Genomic DNA, 19,848 nt, shown 5'->3' with positions numbered 1-19,848 from the left:
TATCGTAATTTACAACATATTTTAGTAATAAAAATTTATATGAATATTGCGATGACTGAAAACTATCCTCAGTCCGGTTTGTTGCCTTGGTCACGTGCTTCCGTACATCTGTTGATTTTGTTTTTTGTATGAAATACAGTTGTAGCTAAACAAATTATTCCAAATATCCTAATGTGATGACTATAATAATCGCAAATGGCTTGTTTTTGGACAGCTGCCTCATTTAAAAACACGAATGAAAGATACGAAACGTTAAGCCCCTGTGAAAATACTACAACAGACATGGAGTGAAATATTTCACATTTCCAAAAATCTTTTATTTTTAGTTTCATATAAAAAAAAAGTAGATTAAATCAAAGAAACTGTTTGAGAACGTGTTCAACAGTATAATCCTTCTTTATTTATAATTTATTTGATTTTAATAAAGGCTTATCTTCTTAGCGAATTGCTTTTAAAACGGCTATTTTGAACTGCTGTCGCTGCTGCTTACAAAGTTCGCGAATAGAGAGCGCTCTGGTCGCACTTTGCGAAAACCGTTAAATCCGGAAGATTTTTTTCAAAAGTAGATGTTTGTGAACAGCAATTAATCGTATATTTTTCTGTGACCCCAAAGTTTTGTCATCATTTCATCCCATGTACTAAGTAAAAGGTAAACAGGTTCGTTCTATTTGTTGGTTCTGGTTGGTTGATTTCTCACTTTTATTACGCATTGCTTTAGTTTGTGCTCTAGAAATAGCTCTTTCCCTTCTCTCTAGTACATACAGTGTATTACAAGGCTTTGGAACAAAGACAAATTTACTCTATTTGCATTATTCCCGTCCCCCCGTTTTTTTACAGTGTGTGCTAGAGTTTTTTTTTAATATATGTGTTTCTGTGTTGTTTTGTTTTGATACAATTTTGAATCAACGTTCAATTCTGATTGAGCGATCCTCGCTTTTGCTTTCTCTTTCTTTTTTGCTTTTATTTAACTCAGCACGAACTGTTACTAGCACACGAGTTGTTTTTGTTTTCGTTTTTCGCTTCTACAGGAGTGGCTCTAAGCCACCCGTGCATTATTGCATTACCACGTGAATTAAGGCACGTGCCTGTCTATCTCCGTTCGTAGAGCAATGCATGGCCGTTACTGCTTCCTCTAGTGAAGCTTGTAGCACACACTTGCACTCCTCTCTGAGGCAAGATGGGAACAACCAACTGTGTGGTGCAATTGTGGTGCATTTCAAACAGAGTCAGTAAATGTAAGTGACACTCAAACCTAGCTGACGAACAAACACTTGGTGGCTTTTGCAGTTGAATTAGCTGCATCTTTTGGTGTGGATTAATAGAGTTTTTTTGTCGAAATTAAATATTAAAAATTATTGCTGACAAAGAGAGTTAAAAATATGAGAGAGAAAAACACACCTAAGCAAACTCCCTGATGCTTTTTTTAGACAACGCTAGCTGCTCTACCTAGTTGAGTACCTTTCACAAGGAAGTACGATTTGGTGTTCCCCTTTGCTTCCAGAATCCTCACGTGTAGAGCAATAGGTGTCTAGAAGTAGTATTTTCTACCAGTTCTACAGTTCCCACAGAAAGGGAAGCAGAATAAAGCATCCGTACGCTTCTTGCTGTGCTGTGTTGGAAGCGTTCAACTATCTTACTTGAGTCGCATTAGGTGGGGGTGAATTTCTGTATGAAGTAAGAACGTTCTTCTTCTTTTTATTCTTATTTGCTCTATCTAATATCGCTTTACGCTAATGTGTAGCTCGGCTCATCAATGCTAACAAATATTTGCTAACAAATACTGCTTGATGAGTGCTGCCAGGGTAAAGCCAGTAGTACAGGGCATAAACAATGTGTGCCACCGCGTGCTAGTGTCCGTATGAACTGTTCGTTTGGCTCACCATCACTTACTTCACTGCTGATGCACGTAACAGAACACACACATAAAAAAAGAAGAAGACACTTATATTTGCTAGAGAAACTAAAAAAGACAACACAAAACAAACTGCTTCTCAATGCAATTCTGGACGGCAAAGATAAATGTATCTCGGGCGGTGGGGACGCACCAAACTGTACGCCACCGGTTTGCCAACGTTTGCAGGATTTATCTTGTTAAAATATCTGCCCAATGCTCGCTATGCGATTCAACTTGCGCGAGTGATCGCGATCGCCCCCGGGGGACCGATCGTTTGTGGATGGATTTTCGCTCAACGAGCGACCAACTCGATCGTACCAACGGATCTACAGCCCAATTCCTTTCGCTACTATCATCCCCATCTACACTGCAACCGATCACTGCAAAAAAGCGACTCGGAAAATGGTTCCAACAAATGGATTCTCCAGCCTAAAGAGCTAGCGGAGAGCTGGCAGCAATACGTTCATATTTTTTCTTGCGTTTACGTTGCGAAGAAGTAGAACAAAACATTAAAAACGAAACTATATTGGACGGCAATGTTGCAACATTAGCATAGAAACACATCGAAAAAATGAACAAAAAACGCTGCAGCCAGTTTTTCCTTCCAAAAGAAAAAAAAACAAACAGTAGCAAGCAAAATCGAGGCAACAATGGTCAACGCCGGGTTAGCAGCAGCATCGAACGATCGACGTTCCTTCGCGCTGTTCCAAATGAAGGGGTGGGTGAGTGGTAATGATGAATGAGAAAAATGAAACCATTTTTCTCACCCAAGTTGAATCCAAATCCAAGAACCAACGCTTGATTTTTTTTTGTTTGTCCTAACAATACTACTAAAATCGAATAGGCAACGAAGCTCTGTAACTGTTGCCACCGTTGCATGCTTATGATTTGTTTTTAAACGTTTAAAACTAATGCTGTGGTTAAGCCTTAAAATACCAAAGTAATAAATTGAAGTAATTGCCTTAGCGCGTTTTGTGTTTTAAAACTTAAATCAGTAAAAAATGGTTTGAAAAATGGCTTTAGATATAAAAAAAAATATGGTACCAAAAACTATGATCAGGGAAATCAGCATTGGATCTTTCGATTTTGGTTCAAATTTCCCCGCATTTTGTTTTATGTGCGCAGACATTGTTGACCATATGCTGCCGATTTGCCAGTAAATCTGTATGTTTTTTGCTTTTTCTCACTTTTGTTTTCCTTTTTTTGTTGTTTTGCAGTAGTAGCTCGATGAGCGTGATAATAGAATCGTGATCGTGCGAATAAGTAGATGCACCGATGGGACACGATCGGTTGGGATATGTGTACATATGTATCTTGTTGCTTAATGGGCTAGGTTTTTTTCTTCCTCTCTCTTCCCTTCACGTTCACCGTTCACAACCGGACATGAAATAGTCACTGTGAACATTCCATTCGCACAGTCCAAACTCGCTCGCTTTACTTGCATCGATCTTTCCGATGACACAGTCACGATCCAAGCGAGAACGAACGCCCGTTCCAGATGGAGCAATAGGAGCGGGCACGCTGGATGTACATAAAAACGAAACATAAAATCTATATAATTGCAATGTTACACCACTTTACGGCGTACTAGCCTAACATTGATGGTGTGTGTTTGTTTGTGAGTGTGTGTGAACGGTATCAATGGATGTCCGTATTTTTGTTACTTTGTTTGTTTGTTAACCGAAACGAAGAGGATAATTGTTTTTTTTGTTTTGTATTGCTGATCGTACAACGCATCGCAGACAGCAGACAAAGGCAGCCGTTCCTCTTCGCTTCGCTTTGCACACATTACTGTGGGGGTTTGTGTGTGTGTGTGCACTGGGGCAAGTTGATTCCAAAAAAATAACAATTGACCCTTTCTTTATCATCGGCCGCCCACAGCAGACACTGCTCGATCGGGCGGGCAACATTGATATAAATGCATCTCCAGCCATCGCGCGCCGAAGGAATCAGTTTCTGTGTTGCATTTGGCCCCACACTCCCTTGAAGCGCTTCGTGTGCGCCAAACAAGGGACTATTCTCTCTCCGGGGCTAATGGCGGCTGCACCTGCTGCTGCTGCTGCTACTTTCAAAAACGAGTTGCTTTCTCCATCTTCGTACATCGGTTACGGTGGCTCCTCCTTCTGCTGCCGTGTTACTACCTCTTATGGCTAGAATATTGGACCACATTCATTCACTGTTCCGCATTCATGCACAGTCCTCGCACTCGCACGCACTGTCTCAATCATACTAACCTCTTCTCGCACGCTACAACGATTACGCAAACATGAGTTTTAATTCTCCTACATCCTAATGCCTCCTATACGTTATCCTTTCCCCATTGCTGAAGCTACTTGACCGTATTGCGCCGCCGCTCTGTAGAGATGAGAGCTGATCTAGCCATTCCATCCAGGTCGGCGGCGCATACGTAGCACACGCGGTTACACGTACTCGCCGTCGCGTTCTCGCATCTCGCTCGCCTTCGTATACGTGTTCCAAACCGCAAATAGCCAATTTCGCCATTTTGCACATTATAATACACTATCATCGCAGCTCCCCTGTACTGCCTGTACTATCTGCAGATTGCTTCATGCTTTCATTACTTTCTAACTCCGCGCGCTAAACACCACACCACGTTCTACTTATACCACATATCGTTTTCTTCCTCCGGTTTCGAGTGTTTTTTTTCTTCTTCTTTCACTCACTCGAAACGGATAAGGCACTTGAATTGCTTGCAGTTCCTTGTGTCAGCTTGCACGATGGGTGTGTGTGTGTGTAATCTTGTCGCTTATCCGGACACGATTACTCACTCCGTGCGATCATTTTTCCTTTTCTCATTCTTCTCGCCTAACTCTCGCGCTACATCCCTCACATACTACGTAATTGGATACTAGTTGCGCGCTTCAAATCTCACATTCATCTAAGTGGATTTAAAAAAAAAAGATTTAAAAATAAAATAATAATCCGTACGTACAAGCTAATCGACTAACCACTAATAATTCGTCCAATGTGCACAAGCACATCGGTGCCCGTGTGCAAGCAGGATGTAGTAATAATAAGAGATGTATATAGGTATCATTAACGGAACATAACTCGGACAAGGAGCAGTTTTCCCTCGTTCAGTACGGGAACCACGCTGCGTTTCCTTTTCATTGTTTCCTAAGCTGCGATCCCACCACACATACACACACACATACATACGCACACTACTTACACTCTTCTTTCCCTATTTGTATCTCCAAGTAGAACGATTGAGTCTTATATCTAGTTACATTGTTTGGGGCTTGAGTTGTATCTCTAAGTAGTACGTTCGGAGCTTGAGAGTCTCCAGATCAGGTCTGCAAACGATCTTGTCTATGTAGGCTGATGGTATTCCTTGGAGATGCAAGAACATTGTAAGTAGTATTTGTGCTTGTGTGTGTGTGTGTGCATGTCAGTGGATGCGTGTACTAATCGCTGGCGTAGTGGGCTACTATTACTCTACATAAGATGGTTCTACGCGTTCTGTGGCTACGGCAAACGTCGCTTAACGTTAGATGATGTCGTAGAGCGTGTTATCCGGTTTACTACTCGTCGGATCCATCAGGCTCAGGTTGGTGACGGCATCGATCTTTTCCAGCAGCAAAGGATCGTCCAGCTGTAGATGGGAAGAGCGGGAATATAAGTGATAGGGAAACGTAGCTTAATGTATGCTATGATGTAAAAAGCCTAATTGTAGCACACAATAGATAACATTAAAGTGCAACTCACCATAAACTCATCGGGCGTCTCGAGATTATCCCCAAATGCTATAGTGTCCATCGTGTTGTCCGTCACTGCAATAAGGGAATAAAGCAAATTAAGAACCCATATGCCTGATTGCAATGCACTCAAACCAATCGCCACTTACTGCTTAACCCGTCCATACTGTCATCTATACTGGAGAGAAATTCGGGCGTGTGGGGCATCGACTGCGTCATGGACGATTCGCTCAGACCGCTGTCACCGGACTCCTGGCGTGCGTGATCGGCAATACCGGACAGGAACGGGTCGTCTCCCATCTGGAGAAGACACAGCAGGATTGTACGAGCACAATGTAGAAGTTGGTTCGGAATGGCAAAGGTATGGTACCGATGTATGGGCAGCTACTTACATGTGATTTGATCTCTTGCTGCCGTTTCCGAAGTCGTTCCCGCTCGAGCTGCAGGTTGTACAGACGGACTGTTTGCTCCTGTACTGCCCAGTCTTGGTTAGCTGTTGATTGTTTTTTTCGTTTTCAAGGGAATTGAAATATAAACCAAATTAGATCGATCATGTTTGGGGTAGTTTAAGGAAAGGCTTTTAATCTAATGATTCTAAAATGAGATGAAATGTAATGATACAAGCTACTACTACGAGATCTAACAACACTCTACTTTAGACAGGTTGCTTAAGAACAGCAATAGAGATATATAGATATATAGAAAGAGAGATTCAGGTAGGTTAGTGGAAGTATTAGTATCTTTAAAGTTAGTTCGAACGTAAGGTTGCAATAGTTAATACAGCATACTAAATCAGCAAGATGTCATCTACTATTGCTATCTCACTCTCGCGCGCCTAATGCCAGCTGACTACCATGGCTATTCTACTAAGCTCGTTTAAGCGTGTCCCTGTTCGCTACCCTGCCTATTCGCTACACTCTACCTGCTGCCTACTCAAGCTTTTCTTTTGCCAAAGCGTAAATGCCTACACTACCGAGCAAAGTGTTTTGTCAAGAAGTTACAGATCTCAACAAGAATGAAGAGTAAGGTGCGGGAAGATTTCGTAGCCGCTTGTTTCGGAGGAAATAAATTGGGAAATGGCGTGAACTATGGCGGGCGAAATTGTTCAAAGGGAAGAAACAAAACTTAAAAAAAAAGTAGCAAACACGTACACAACCGAGGATCCCGCCAGGTGGTCGACCGAGTCGCGTGATTGATATAGTACCGTTCGCCCTTCTCTGTGATGCCTTCCTCCCATCCTTCCGGCAGTGGGCCCAGATCGACATTGCTGCCGGTTAGCATCGCGGCCGGCGGGGCGGCATTTGACGGTTGTGCGAGATTGTCATTTGTCATTTGAATTGTATCTGGAAATACCACTGAAGAGAGAGAGAGATAAAGAGAGAGAGAGAGAGTGATAGAGAGAAGCAATAGAGAGGGATGAAGAAACGAGCGAGTAAAGTGAATGGGTTGGAGTAACTGAGAGCGGCGATATTTGCCAACTTTCTTCCAGAGCAGTTTTCAGGGCTTTCGAAAGGGTGTCTGTGATTGGATCGGAAGATCCATTTGACCACTACTTGATCGTGTGAATGTTAATGGATGTTTTAGATTGGCACGCGCGCTTCAGACTGTCGTTTGGTTCATCTCTAATTATGATCTCTTTTTGTTACAACTCTCCAACAATGTTCAAATGATCTTTCTCTTGGGTATGGTGTGGGAAATAGGTTTTTTATGATACTTCGATACTTGCAGCAACGGGGAAAGAGCACAATTTGTGTCCTCGTCTTTGATTGGGTATTTGGAAAGCGTTCGACTTTCCTATGCGAAGAACAATTTGGTATAGATCCGTTCTATGATCCAAAAGACCAGAACGATATTGAAAACCCCCAATAGATTTAAGGTCCTCCAAAGAGTTGGGATATCCCTGGGATTTCGATGAATCAATCAATATGATGTGCAAACAAACGTCACAGTGAAATCCAATCACTCCAATCCAACACGGTCGACACCTTCCAAGAAGTACAGCTAGCTTCGCTAATTACCCCGTTACAAAGTGTGTAATCTACACCACCTTCGGCGAACATTCGTCACCAGAAGCGTCCTCCAAAAACGCTTCAAACTACAAGTATAGACAAGAGGCCGTGCTATCGGCAACCTCCCGTTCGTCTGTCCTCACCGTCCACAACCGTGCTTCAGCGGGGGAGCACTAAAAAAGTGACAACGCTTATCTGCCGGGGCCGGGCGACCGGGTTGTGACGTGGGGGTTTCGTCGTAAAGTAATGGCACCTGCGGTCTAGACGCGTCTAGACGCTACAAGCGTACCCTAACGCGGCGTAATAGCGAACAAGATTGCAGGGTTTGCTGTAGAGATAACGGAACATAAAGCTTCCTCACCTGCCTGTTCGTTTCCCATTTTCATTTTCCCTTTCTCTTGATCAATCAATGTGGCCAATCGAGGGTTTTTTTTTCTTTGCGCGCATGTGTTGCTGTTGCTTCGTATGTGATTATTGGATTCGCTTCATTCAATTCCACGGTTTGTTTTATGATACGTTCTTTCCACTTCCTCCCCGTCGATGGCCAAAGCACATCGAAGCAAAAACAGGAAAAAGGGCCGTATTAGAAGCCGGACGTACCCTTTCCGGATTGGTGTTCCACCCTGCAGCTCCATAACCCCGCAACATTGGAACCCCGGCGTCATTGCTGACACACTTCCGGCGAGTGAATGGATGTCTGGGAAGTGGTGGTGGCTCTCTCTCTCTCTCCATTCCCTTTGATACGCGAGCCGGACGCCTTTATTTTGTTTGCTTTTTATGTTCACAATTTCTTATCATACCAATGCTGTTGCTGCTGCTGTTGTGTGTAATCAGCAAATGGTCAATCGGTGCAAATCGGTGATACGAAAAGAGGATGACGCAGTGCACTGGCACGACGGGTACAAAAGGGAAGAGGGTATATTTGAATACCGGTACGATTTCGTAGTGTATCAAAAGTTCGCTCCCCTGTCGGGGAGAGGTGGCAATGAATGAAATTCGCGTGGAGTGGCAAGTCCCCTGCTAGGAGTAGCTGAGGGAATAGGGGAGACTCTAATGTATGAATGAATCAATGAATGAAACTCCACCAGCATGTAGGAGGGGGGAGGGGGGAAGTTGGTAGGCGTGAGTAACTGCGATTGCCGGGAGGACGGTAAAGTAAATAAACAATTGCTGGATGGTAAACAGATGTGCGAGAATGCTCTTCGGCAATAGAGTATACTTGTGTGTGTGCGTGGTGCTCGCACTGAAACGATTTAGCTAACGTCGTTTTTTTTTCTTCGGATACTAGTTTATGGTCTATATCTATTCAGGAAGAAAAACAGAAATGACTATTTAAAGACCTTTCTAACAAATCGTTTAGCACACATTAATTGACTACAATCCGACTCGGTCGTCTGCCAGCTCTTACATCCGCTTACACCGATCACATTTCCCTAAAACGGCCGTCCGGAACCTGCCACTAGAAGAGGCATCGCCTTTCTTTTCCAATTCCACCTGTGTCAGCACCACCCTCCCTCATTTCCGTGTCCCACGAGGTCCCAAATCAAACTCTCAGTAGCTGCTCAGAGCTCGCGTGAATGATGGTCGGCAATGATTCATTGGAAAGCAATCGCATCTCGAATAACCCTTTTATGGGGGTAAGGGAAAAAGTGGTCGCTTCTCCGCTAACTTCTCGACAGCCCCTGGGACATCAAACTCCACATCATTGCTAACCCGTTTAGCCCTCTCTCTCTCTCTGGCGAGTGTGCAGGGCGTTTGGGGATCCGATCATCAGTGGCATCGTATTCGGTGTTGCTATGGTGTTGTTTGGTGAACGGCGACGACGACGAAAGTTTCATGAATGAAAGCGCACACGATTCAATTGCGCTCATTCATTGATAGTGACCGTTACCATGGTTGGGTGTCTACTCTTGAGCCCTTGTGGTTGTTGGGAGCGGTTGTCAATTGGGAACGCCATTGGGACGGATGATGTGTGTGTGTTTATATTTACATACATATATATTTGCTCGGTCCCAAATCCGATAGTTTCCAGCCCAACCCCATCCAGGTGATGTTAGCATGAACCGATATGGTTAGATATGTTGAGGGGAGGTGGGCAACATCCAGCAGCTTTATTCGTGTCATTCAATGCACTAGCAGAGCGCGCGCCGTGGTTCAGGCATTGTCGTGGTTTTCTATTTTTTGTTTGCCCAAGCTTTGCTAGGTTGACTTGCACCGGATGGAAGGAGTGGCCGGAGTTCGAAAGCTATTAAGCCACTCTGCGTGTGCCACACTCCAATCCAATGGGTACCGCGTAAGGCATACGGTTACATAAACGTAGAAGGGATCGTCTGTTGAATCGATCGTTTGTTGTTTCAGACAAAAAAGGGAAATCAGAATCTTGGGCGAGAAGTAATGCGAAAAGGTTGTCTAGCTTTGCCGATGTGACTAAAACCCCCTGTGAGGATCGCTATCAAAACACTCGCCTGAAGAAGAGACACCACTGACCCACTTTCAACAAAAAAAGACCATATTCTTCTCAATGGGAAACGGGAACTCAATCTGTGTCTCGACTCTCAGACGGGTCGTCGCAATCCCTTAATTACGATTGACCCCAACCGGAAGCCTTCGAATGATGCGTTTCGACGGACGGACGCCGACGAAGATGAATTTTACGACTCCAATATTTGCCTTCCGATAACCGATTGCCATCAGCCTGGTAAGCCAGAACTATCCCATGTAAGGTCTGGCCCTTCGGGCTGCAAAATTCGACGAAACTACCTGCCGCACGTGACGCTTCTGTTGGTGTTGGTGGGCCCGATTTGTTTCTCCGATTTATTGACGTTCCTCGAGGGTCGTACGTGACTGTGCGTACGTTTGCTCGGTAGGTGTACGGAGTACTTTTCTTCTTTTTCTTCTTCTTCTTCTTCTTATTATTTTTCTTCTTCTTCTTGTTCCCCCGTTGCTACATCACATCCTGTCCTGGCCTCCAGTTCTTATCGCCTTGTAGACCGTACTTTTTTGCCTTTTTTCAAGTTTCTGTTTTCTTCCACACTACACCGGATAGTACATAACGTTTTTACCAATTTAAGTCCCGAGACAACGCCGAATCGACCGAAGGCTACCGAGCTTTGGGCGTACGCGTACAGTTGGTAGGGTGCACTAAAAAAAACAGACCAACAAACAAGCAGCCCATTCGGAGCGACCTACTTCCGGTGGTAAATGATGAATGAATCGTACGTTCCGAGTACTGGCCGGCGTCACCGGACCCGCCGTGATTGGGAGATAGTGAATGGGAATTGGAATAAAAAGGGCAAAAAAAAAACAAAAACTAGCACCTTATCTGTGCGTAAGTTTTTGGGTGGAGTAAATTTCGACGGAACACGTACTGTTTGGCGGGGAAACAAAAGTAAACACACCAATAAAACCGTTTCGATACCGATAAGCGCTACTAAACACATGGACATGGTACGGGTTTGTCTCCATTTTTTGGAGGGGTTGGAGAGAGATCTCGCCAGGGAATTGGGTGGGAAATTGACCACAAAAACTCTTCACCTCTCTTCACCTGCCCTTTCCTAGGCACGATGCTTTTTCAGCGGTTTTATCATCTTTCCTTTTCTCACGTTTGAGCTACTACTGTTTAAGTTTATAATAGTAAAGGTTAACGTATCTCACACGCCGGGCGGGAAGATACGCCGGGTTAGTTACAGGTGGTGGTGCAAACGGTTGTTGATCCTGCCCAATCGGATCCAGTTCGTTCTTTTTTGTTTTTTACATTGAGCTTGTGTTGTTGTGATGTGTCTTTTTTGGTTCGTTTATATGTGCGTTAAAGTTAATAAAGAAATATTTGAGAGCCAGCGCGAAATGCGAAAGAAAAACACCCCCCCCCTTTGTACACGTTTGCAAGGGGGAAGAGGCCCCCAACTCTGCCCAAGCTTCTTTAACTTGGGCCCAACTGTGAAATTCCTGCGCAAGGAGGAAATCCTTGCCCTTGAACTTTTGCTGTCATGCTCTCGCCTCTCCCAAAAGCTCTCAAAATGCCCCCCCCCCATCCCCAAGGTGGAAAAACCCCACCCCGCGGGGAAAAGCGCTGCCACTCACCATTGTTGGTCGGCGTCGGTGAGGAGATCGTGGGGCTGAGCAGTGTCTGGGAGCCGGTGTTGAACAGGGTTTCGACGCTGGACTGCTGCTGGAACAGGCTTTCCTGCATGGCGGTGATGCGCGGGTCCTCCCACGTGGTCGTCCGTGTGTTGTGACTAAGGAGAGAGAAAGAGAGAAGGCAAATCGTTAGCTAGGGAAAGTAGCAGGCACGCGCGAAGGCACTCAAAGAACCCATCGTTGGTTTCCCCTAGCAACCGACTGTTTGTAAACACTGTGGCCACGCGAATGGTGGTGGTCCTGCCCGAGGCACTGTGTGCGTGTGATGGTTGGGTTTTTCCCCCGAAACAAGACCACCCGGCGACCGACTCCCGCCGAGGGGTACAGGGCAGCGGACGGCTCATACCGATTGGAATGTGGTCGGTTGCAAACACGGTGCGCCACGGTGGTTTGCACAGGTGCGCTTGGATAGTGTGCAATCGATCGACAGAGGCAGGGAGAGTCGGTGACAGGAAAGCTTCACTTCAATGGAAACGTTTTGCCCGGACTGTCGCAAACCGCCGGGATGATTCATCTTGTGCGGGAAATTGTAACACAGAGCGGAGTGGTGTGGATAAAAAAAACAATTGTAGAAGCAGTCGATGGTAGTTAAAGAAATGAAGCAATTCCAGGAAAGAATGTAACGTGAGTCTTCCCTAACTCTCTCCTTGACCGTTCAAACCACCATGCCGGAGCAGGAGATGGACCTCCCCGGGACAGTCAGTAACTATGTTTACTTGCGCAGCACAACAACAGCCGCACCGCTTGTGGCATACCATCCTGGTGTGTGTGGGCGGCCAGATAAATCCATCACAGAGCAGCGCGGCAAAACACACGTCGAAAAACACGCGCACCCGCTTAAAGATGCTGGACGCTAAGCGCTAGGCCCTCCCATGTTGATCTTCCGCGCGCGCACTGCGAAAGCACCGAACTCACACAAATCCATCATTGCTCTAAACGTCTTCATCGTCTAATGCTCATCGATGACGTCGATGCGATGCCAGGCTATTGGCACCGTCCCACCCATAGCGGCTGGCTGGTCAAACGTTCCCTGGTGTGGTGATGGCCATAGATCTCGGGATCGGGAGGAGATTAACCACTACAACCCTCGACGGGACTGGCCAACCACGTTGGCGGTCGCTTGCGTCGCGTTGGAAAAGCGGAAAACGCGGTGAAAAACGCGCGCACCGAATCGAATGGTGGTTTATTTTTAGCGTCATCGCCGAACAGCGCCAGAAGGGCAAGAACAACCCCTTGCAGCCACTACCATTTCCCTTACCGAAAACCCCATACATACACACACATGGACACACCCAGCAAAAACGGTTTGTCCGACCGGACCTTGCGCGAAATCGGAATAGAAAGAAAGGAAGCAACGAACAAACAACAAAAAAAAAATGAAGCAGAACGGCTGCCTAATGCTAGCCAACCCTGGCGCCCCAACATACCCTTGCTGCTTAGATTTCTCCCTTCCCTGTCTGTAAAAAGCCGCTTGTGGCATGCGTGTGTGTGTGTGTGTGCTTTCTTCTCTGCCCATCCCCAAACGCTCCCCAAACCGATCCGATCGGTTACTTTTACTTCGTCGTGTTTGGCTTGTCGTAGTGTTGTTTTTATGTTGTTTTTGTCCCCACTTCCCGCTCGTACTAGTCCTCCCTTTTCTAGATGAAGTGGAGCCACAGTTGTTGTGTTATTGCCGATCGTGTGTGATACATTCTCAGCTTCACTCCCCCGCCACCGCTACACACGATCCAACACGGCAGCTCGGAAGCGCCCCGGTGGTGCGGTTGTGCGAACGTGCAAAGCTGTGATGCTTTCCAACTTCAGCTCCATCACCGCTCTCTTTCCCAGCTTCCCCCAGCTGTCTTCCATCGTCGGTGGTTTCCGCTAGCGTGTGTGTGTGTGTGTGTTGGATTTTTTTTTTCTTTTCGGGTGGTTAGAATCGAACTGTGCGAGACTGGGTGGGGCGATCGACACCACCTACCCGGGTGCTGGGGTATGGATTAGAGGGAAAGGAGTAGGGAGGGACTGGCAGCGGAGTGCGGAGAAGGGTAATGAAGGTAATTTGTTTATTTTCCCTGTTCATTTGTTATTATTTCAACAACGTCCTTCGGTAACGGGTTTAAAAACTTCCGCCCCTGGTAAGCTTACCGCGATGTATACAGCTCACTGTGATTATGCGTGTGTGTGTGTGTGTAAGAGGAAGGAGAAAGGGTGTGCAAAGAAGCAGCGAACAAGATCGATCAACGCGCAGCATCACGCCTTTCTGGGGCTGCTGTGCTGGGGGAAGTAATTTATCAGATTTCGTTTCTTTAGCCGACCAATGCGGGCGAATGTCACTGCCGATGGCTCCTGCACAGCACAGTAGCGCACAAACAAGGTGGTTCATTTATCAACCGACACAGATGGATGTGCAGCACCCCGCACACGTTACAGTTGGGCCACGTGCCACGGCGAACGTTGTGCACATTACGTCATGAAAACAAAGCCGTACACTGCCGTACGCAGTGCTGATTCACGTCGCGTGCATCACCCGACTGTCATCCGGCATGCACGAGTCATCCGAGGTGCAACAATCTGTCGGTACCATCATTTCTCAGGTGAAGAGAGAAAGAGAAAGAGAGCGCCCGAGAAGGAAAGGCCCTTCCCGTATGCACTTATATGTAACGTCCTTCACCTATCAGCAGGACGTGCCGAATGCACGGTTCTGTTTCGTTGGGCACCAAGTAGCCTACTCTCACTGCAGTACCAGTGCTGTGGGATTGATCCGCGCCGTGCGAATCGTATCTGGTACGTGCCCCGATCCCGGTGGCGTCACGATGTTGTGGCGTACTTGTGATTGTGGCGCCCGACTGGAGGGACACCGAGGCACGAGATAAACGCCATCCATTGTTAGGGACGTGCCGATAAAGGGCGTGCAGGGCGAGCACACGATAAAGGGCTTAAGTATGTGTGTGTGCGTACAAGAAGTCAATTCAAGTGGATATTCCCATTTCTGGCCGATAAGTTGTCATTTATGGAAGGTGTTACAAAAAACCAATCTTGAATATTAGAAAAGAAAGTTTACATTCAGTTGGAAGCTATAGATATCAACTGCAGATCAACTGTAAAGTACTGTTAACACTTGCAGATTAGTAAAGAGCTCAAAAAACAGCTTCTCAAGCTCTTTTGTGCATAAGACACGTACACAGATCTTGAGGTTTATGTGTTAAGGAGAGGAGATAAGAACTGTAAAAAGATTTTCCCAAAAGGTCGTACAGCTCCAATAGATTATGTTTAAGTACTTCTGAACCTCTCTAACAGTGGTGTGCTCTCTGGGGCGCACCAACGTCTCTGATCCGACTCCGGCTATTGTTAGTCCGAATTAGACTCCGGCATAATCGGTCGACTCTGGAAGACTCTGGACTGACTTCGATTACGGAAGACTCCAGTCGACTACAGAAGCCTCCGGTCGACTCCAGGCGATTCCGGATGGCTACAGTCGACTCTGCAAACAGCTCCGCATAATGCTAGAGCCCTACCAGTGTCCGGTTCCGACATTTTCGGAGTAGGATTGGAGCCAACTCCGGATTTTTGCCAACTTTATCCAAGCCTATCTCACTTCAGGCATTTAATATGTGGCATCTTCGTGGAAGTTACGTTTATTCGATTAAAAAAATTAATGGAAAATAGGTAAAGGTATCTCAAGATCTCAAGAATAAAGCAAATTTTGTATTTGAGTTTGTTTATAGTGAGTAACTCTTTGTTAATCATCCCTTTTGAATCTAAAGTAGTGCAAAAATTAGTTTAAGACTACTAAAACATATAATTCATCCGTTCAGCCACTACTAGATAAATATGCCGCAAGGTCCAATAAATGTATTTCCTGTCGTCTAAAACCAAGAAAGCTGCAACCTAGTAACAAGTGCAGACAGTAGGAGATGCGTTACTATATCTCACTCCTACTTAACGTCCCAATCAATTGCCATTAGCCAAACCCATTAGACACGAAAAGCAATCACGCTACACTGCAATGTTGTAGCTCTAGTTCGCGAAAAGATCGCTGCCTTTGATTGCCTGTGTTTTTGATTTATTAGTCACGCTTTATTGTTTTCGCTGTAACTTTAATGTTCATCTCATCGCGATCCCCGCGATCGCACCCAGAAATTGAGTGCTGGGGTAGGGAGGAGGGCCACAGTTTGGGATCTGTTGGGGCGATCATATATATATATATTATTTGCACGAGTCTGTAGCGCGTGCTAGCACGTGCGTGAGCGTTGTTAGATGTTGCAGCTCGATGCGGATCGATCTTGCACACGGTCCGAAATTAATCGAAAAGTCAGCGAACCGTCGGATATGGCGTTACGGAAGCATGGGAAGATAAAAAGCCCTCACACGCACGCACAGGCATTTCTCGTAGCCGATCGGTGGACGATAACGATACTCCGGTTTACGGTGAGCTGAGGCGAGATTTCAAAAGAACTCGATGAAAAAGTATATTATAAATCAATTAACAACTCTCCGAATACGAACACGATCGATCATAGCAAACCCCGCAAATTTGATCGGACCGGGTCGGAAAACAAGACAAACAAAGAAACATTAAAACGCACTTAGTGCAGCGGCATGTAAGTAATTGGCGTGTCGGAATCGTACATTTTTCTCTCTCTCTCTCTCCCGTTTTGCACCCCGAGTTAGATATCGGTTGGATTAAGTAAAGTTTGTTGTAAATTAGATTTGATTAGCGATTAACGCATCCCGTTTGACACTGTGAAAAGGAGAAATTTTTGCAATGTTGCAATGCACGATCATTACATCCAGCGCCCTAATGATGCACGCCCGGCCTCTTTCAATTAATTATTAGATCGATCAAGTGTATCGTTTGCTTTGTTGGCTGTTTTTTTTCGATACTGTGCGTATGTTTGTTTGGCTTTTAATTGGATTATGATTGCCTTTTTCCGCTTCGTCGTGTTCGATGCGGATGGTAGACACCCACGAGACAAGGCACCGCGCGCATTTCCGACGCTTCACGCCATCGATGATGGATGCATTTTCTACTTTTCCAACATCCAAGGAATTAAACCTTTTTTTTAGTTGTGTATTTGTGTGTGTATGCATCGACGAAAATGTATCAAACCAAGCGAGAGAGAGAGAGAAAGATGTAGAAAAAAAAACATGTAGCTTTCGCTAGGCAACAATATGCATAAGCAGGGTGTTATTTTCTTCTCCAGTGCCTCCCATGCTTCAAAGTTCGAAGTGATGCTTAACGAGGCCTACTTGTCATAATGATCAATAATGGGGCGGGGGAAGGGTACGATCGAGTATCATGTTTCACGATCGTGTGTCGGTAGGTATCAATTTTAACGAGCGAACGCGTCGTGTTCGAAAAAGGCACGATTTTTTTTACATCACAATTAATAAAATTGAATACAAAAAAAAAACAAACCAACCCTAAGTTGAGAGCAACACCCCCACACTCAACCCCTTCTCTTCGTTGCACGAATTGCGACCGATCGCGTGTACGAAAACGTCACGGCAACCAAGAATAGAATGGCGTAGGCGCCACCAAAGCCTGCCTGCCTGTGATGGGCGGTAAAATTAAATTACAACACAGCAAAAAGATGAGATGATGATGGGGCCCTGAAAAGTCACCAAAACATCGTCGCGAACAAGAATATTGATACGGTTGATGCAATTGTTCTTAATATTCCTTCTCTCTCTCTTTCTCTCTCTCGATCTCCTTCTCAGCTGCTGTTTGGCAGTTGTTTTTGAAATTGATTTTTTTCACGCTTCGTGTAAGATTAATTGTAAACGAAATGCAACGAAAACAAATTACACAAAAACCCCTGCGAGTGAAAGAAAAACAAAAAAAAAAGAAAGATGATGCTGATGGTCGGGATCTTTTGCCCCGCGACGGCCAAAAACTTGGGCAGCGAAGCTGTTTACGTGTACCGTCGTCCGTCGCACAACATGGCGGCGGCGCAAAACCAAAACCGCGTAAACCGGTGCTCACACAAACACACACACACACACACTGGCCGCTGTTTTCTAGTGCCTTGATTCAGTTTTAGATTTTCCTCAACGAAACTCCAAAAATAGCACCACGCCAATCGCCCGAACGCGGCACACACAGGCGGCGGCCGCCAAGAGACGCCGGAAAGCGGCAACCAACAAAAAAAAAAACAAGACAGAAAAAGGTAAAGGTGCTGCTGTGCGACCAGACCAGTGTTGAGGCGGAGGAGAAGCAGGGAGGCCAGCAACAGACCGCAAAAACGTATGTACTAAAAACAAAGATATAACGACGGCTGTTTTTTGTTGGGATGGGGGGGTACGGTGCCGTGGATGCGAACGTGCCTGCCTGGATGCTATGGAAAACCCCAAACCATTTTCTGGACCCCAAAGTCTGTGTGTGAGGAACTTTTTAGCATCAACTCCCGGCTGCTGTGGTGCAGTTTTTGGTTCACTGTCACTAGAGCGTACATTCCTGGCGGCTCGAGCCACCTGGACGCGAAGGTAGTGCTTAAGTCCAGTGCGGGTCACGCGACCCACATAAAGCAGCCACGCACTCCCACCGTGGTGCACACCCGGGGGGTGGTGGTGGGTGTTTGTGCCAAGAGACTGTTCCCATAGCATGCGCGTGTAGAATATACACACAGCTGCGGTAGCTACAAAATATAACCCTTTGCAGCGTGAAAACCCACTGATTATACTCTGTGTGTGTGTGTGTCTTCACACAAACACACACACACATACTAGTGGAGGCTGCACACCGAACCCCCGCACACGTAAAGCCAACGCCAGGCCGGCGGCAAGCGTGGCGCGTTTATGATTATTTACCTATTAATAAACGAGAAGTGGTTTTCCAGCGCATAAACGCACAGCGTGATGTGCGGAGGTGCGCACCCCGTGTGCTATTGCAAAACACAGCACACAGCCAGGGCAGCCGCTGTTGTGCTGACGCTGAACATGAATCAGAAGTACTGGGTAGGACATTGCCCGGGACGCAGCCGGTCCCACCGTGCACTGTGCGTCCCGGCGTTCTGGGTTTGTCTGCTGTCCGTTGTCCGGCTTGTATGTTAGAGCGGCCCTTTCCGTACCCCCCTCCCCTCCCTGAAAACACTGCACCAAAGCCGGAGCGTGTTGTTCCCCAGTGTCTTTGATGGAGGAGGAAAAAAAAGGGAGAACACGAATGAGAGGCAGTCGCAGTCCTCTGTTGTTGCGCAAAATGTTTGACTAACGTAACGTCTACAGCGCAACAGGAGGGAAACTGCAGCAGCAGCAGCCGACGGATATCACATTTGCGGATTATGGGACGCCCGAGCGAAGTATTGGCAGCCAACTATTGGCAGGCAAGCGAAAGAGGGGGGGAAGGGTTTAAAAAAAGGCAGCGAAAAACCGCGCTAGATGCGTGGGCCCTGCCGCTCGTTTGCGCACTGCTCAGCGCCACGCGGGCGCAATGATCATTGTTGCAAAACTAATAAAACGTCAGCGCGACAGCAATGGGAGACTTGCTCCCGCGTGCTCCGTCAACCCCCATTGCATCCCCTCCCACAGCGTGGGGTAGTGTTTGTGGGGGGAAAAACGAGGCACTGAAGCAGCATACGCGATACGGCAGGCAGAATTGTCTAACAACATCGGAGCCGCACAGCTGCAGCGGCTGTCCCAGCGAGCTCCCAACAGTGGCTTCGCACCCCCTACCCTCCACCATACCCTTCGAGAGTGTCCTTAGAGTGCCTAGAGGAACAGAGGCAAAGATTTCGAACGGTGTGTGCTGCCAGTGGATGCCATCGCTATCGCACGATCTGCCTTCTCGATCGGCAGTACACCTCTGGACGGAATTATTACGAAACCGTTCGCCGCCGGCTGCTGCTGCTGCTGCTGCTGCTGCACTGCAAACACACAACTGCACCAGTAACCAGTGGTGACACTGCAGGCTGCATCACTTCTGCTTCTGCACTAATCTTATGCAGCAATGCAGCGGGCATTCTTTATTGCTCCATCCGCTGGCCTCCATTGAGGGCTGTATTAATTGTGGAAGGTTTCTTCTGTGTGCTTTTTTCCGCGTGTGTGTGTGTGTGTCGTTCCATCCCGGCTCTGCTTGGGGGAGCAGGGAATGTAAAGCCAGGGAGGGTCT

General features: G+C 46.4%; 1 protein-coding gene across 1 annotated transcript in view; it reads right to left on the bottom strand.

The window, feature by feature from the left end:
• Nucleotides 1-662: 662 nt before the first annotated feature.
• LOC120899688 (transcriptional coactivator YAP1) overlaps nt 663-19,848 on the bottom strand; it is a 37,004-nt gene continuing 17,818 nt past the window's right edge. The window contains 6 exon segments of the mRNA XM_040305802.1: nt 663-5,510; nt 5,624-5,688; nt 5,763-5,913; nt 6,006-6,106; nt 6,765-6,968; nt 11,703-11,857. Of these exon segments, the coding sequence (XP_040161736.1) occupies nt 5,406-5,510; nt 5,624-5,688; nt 5,763-5,913; nt 6,006-6,106; nt 6,765-6,968; nt 11,703-11,857 (781 nt within the window). The 3' untranslated portion in view covers nt 663-5,405.

Source organism: Anopheles arabiensis, chromosome 2 (assembly GCF_016920715.1).
Source record: "Anopheles arabiensis isolate DONGOLA chromosome 2, AaraD3, whole genome shotgun sequence".
Classification (NCBI taxonomy): domain Eukaryota; kingdom Metazoa; phylum Arthropoda; class Insecta; order Diptera; family Culicidae; genus Anopheles; species Anopheles arabiensis.
Note: the sequence above shows the minus strand (reverse complement) of the source record. Positions and strands in the feature narration are given on the sequence as shown.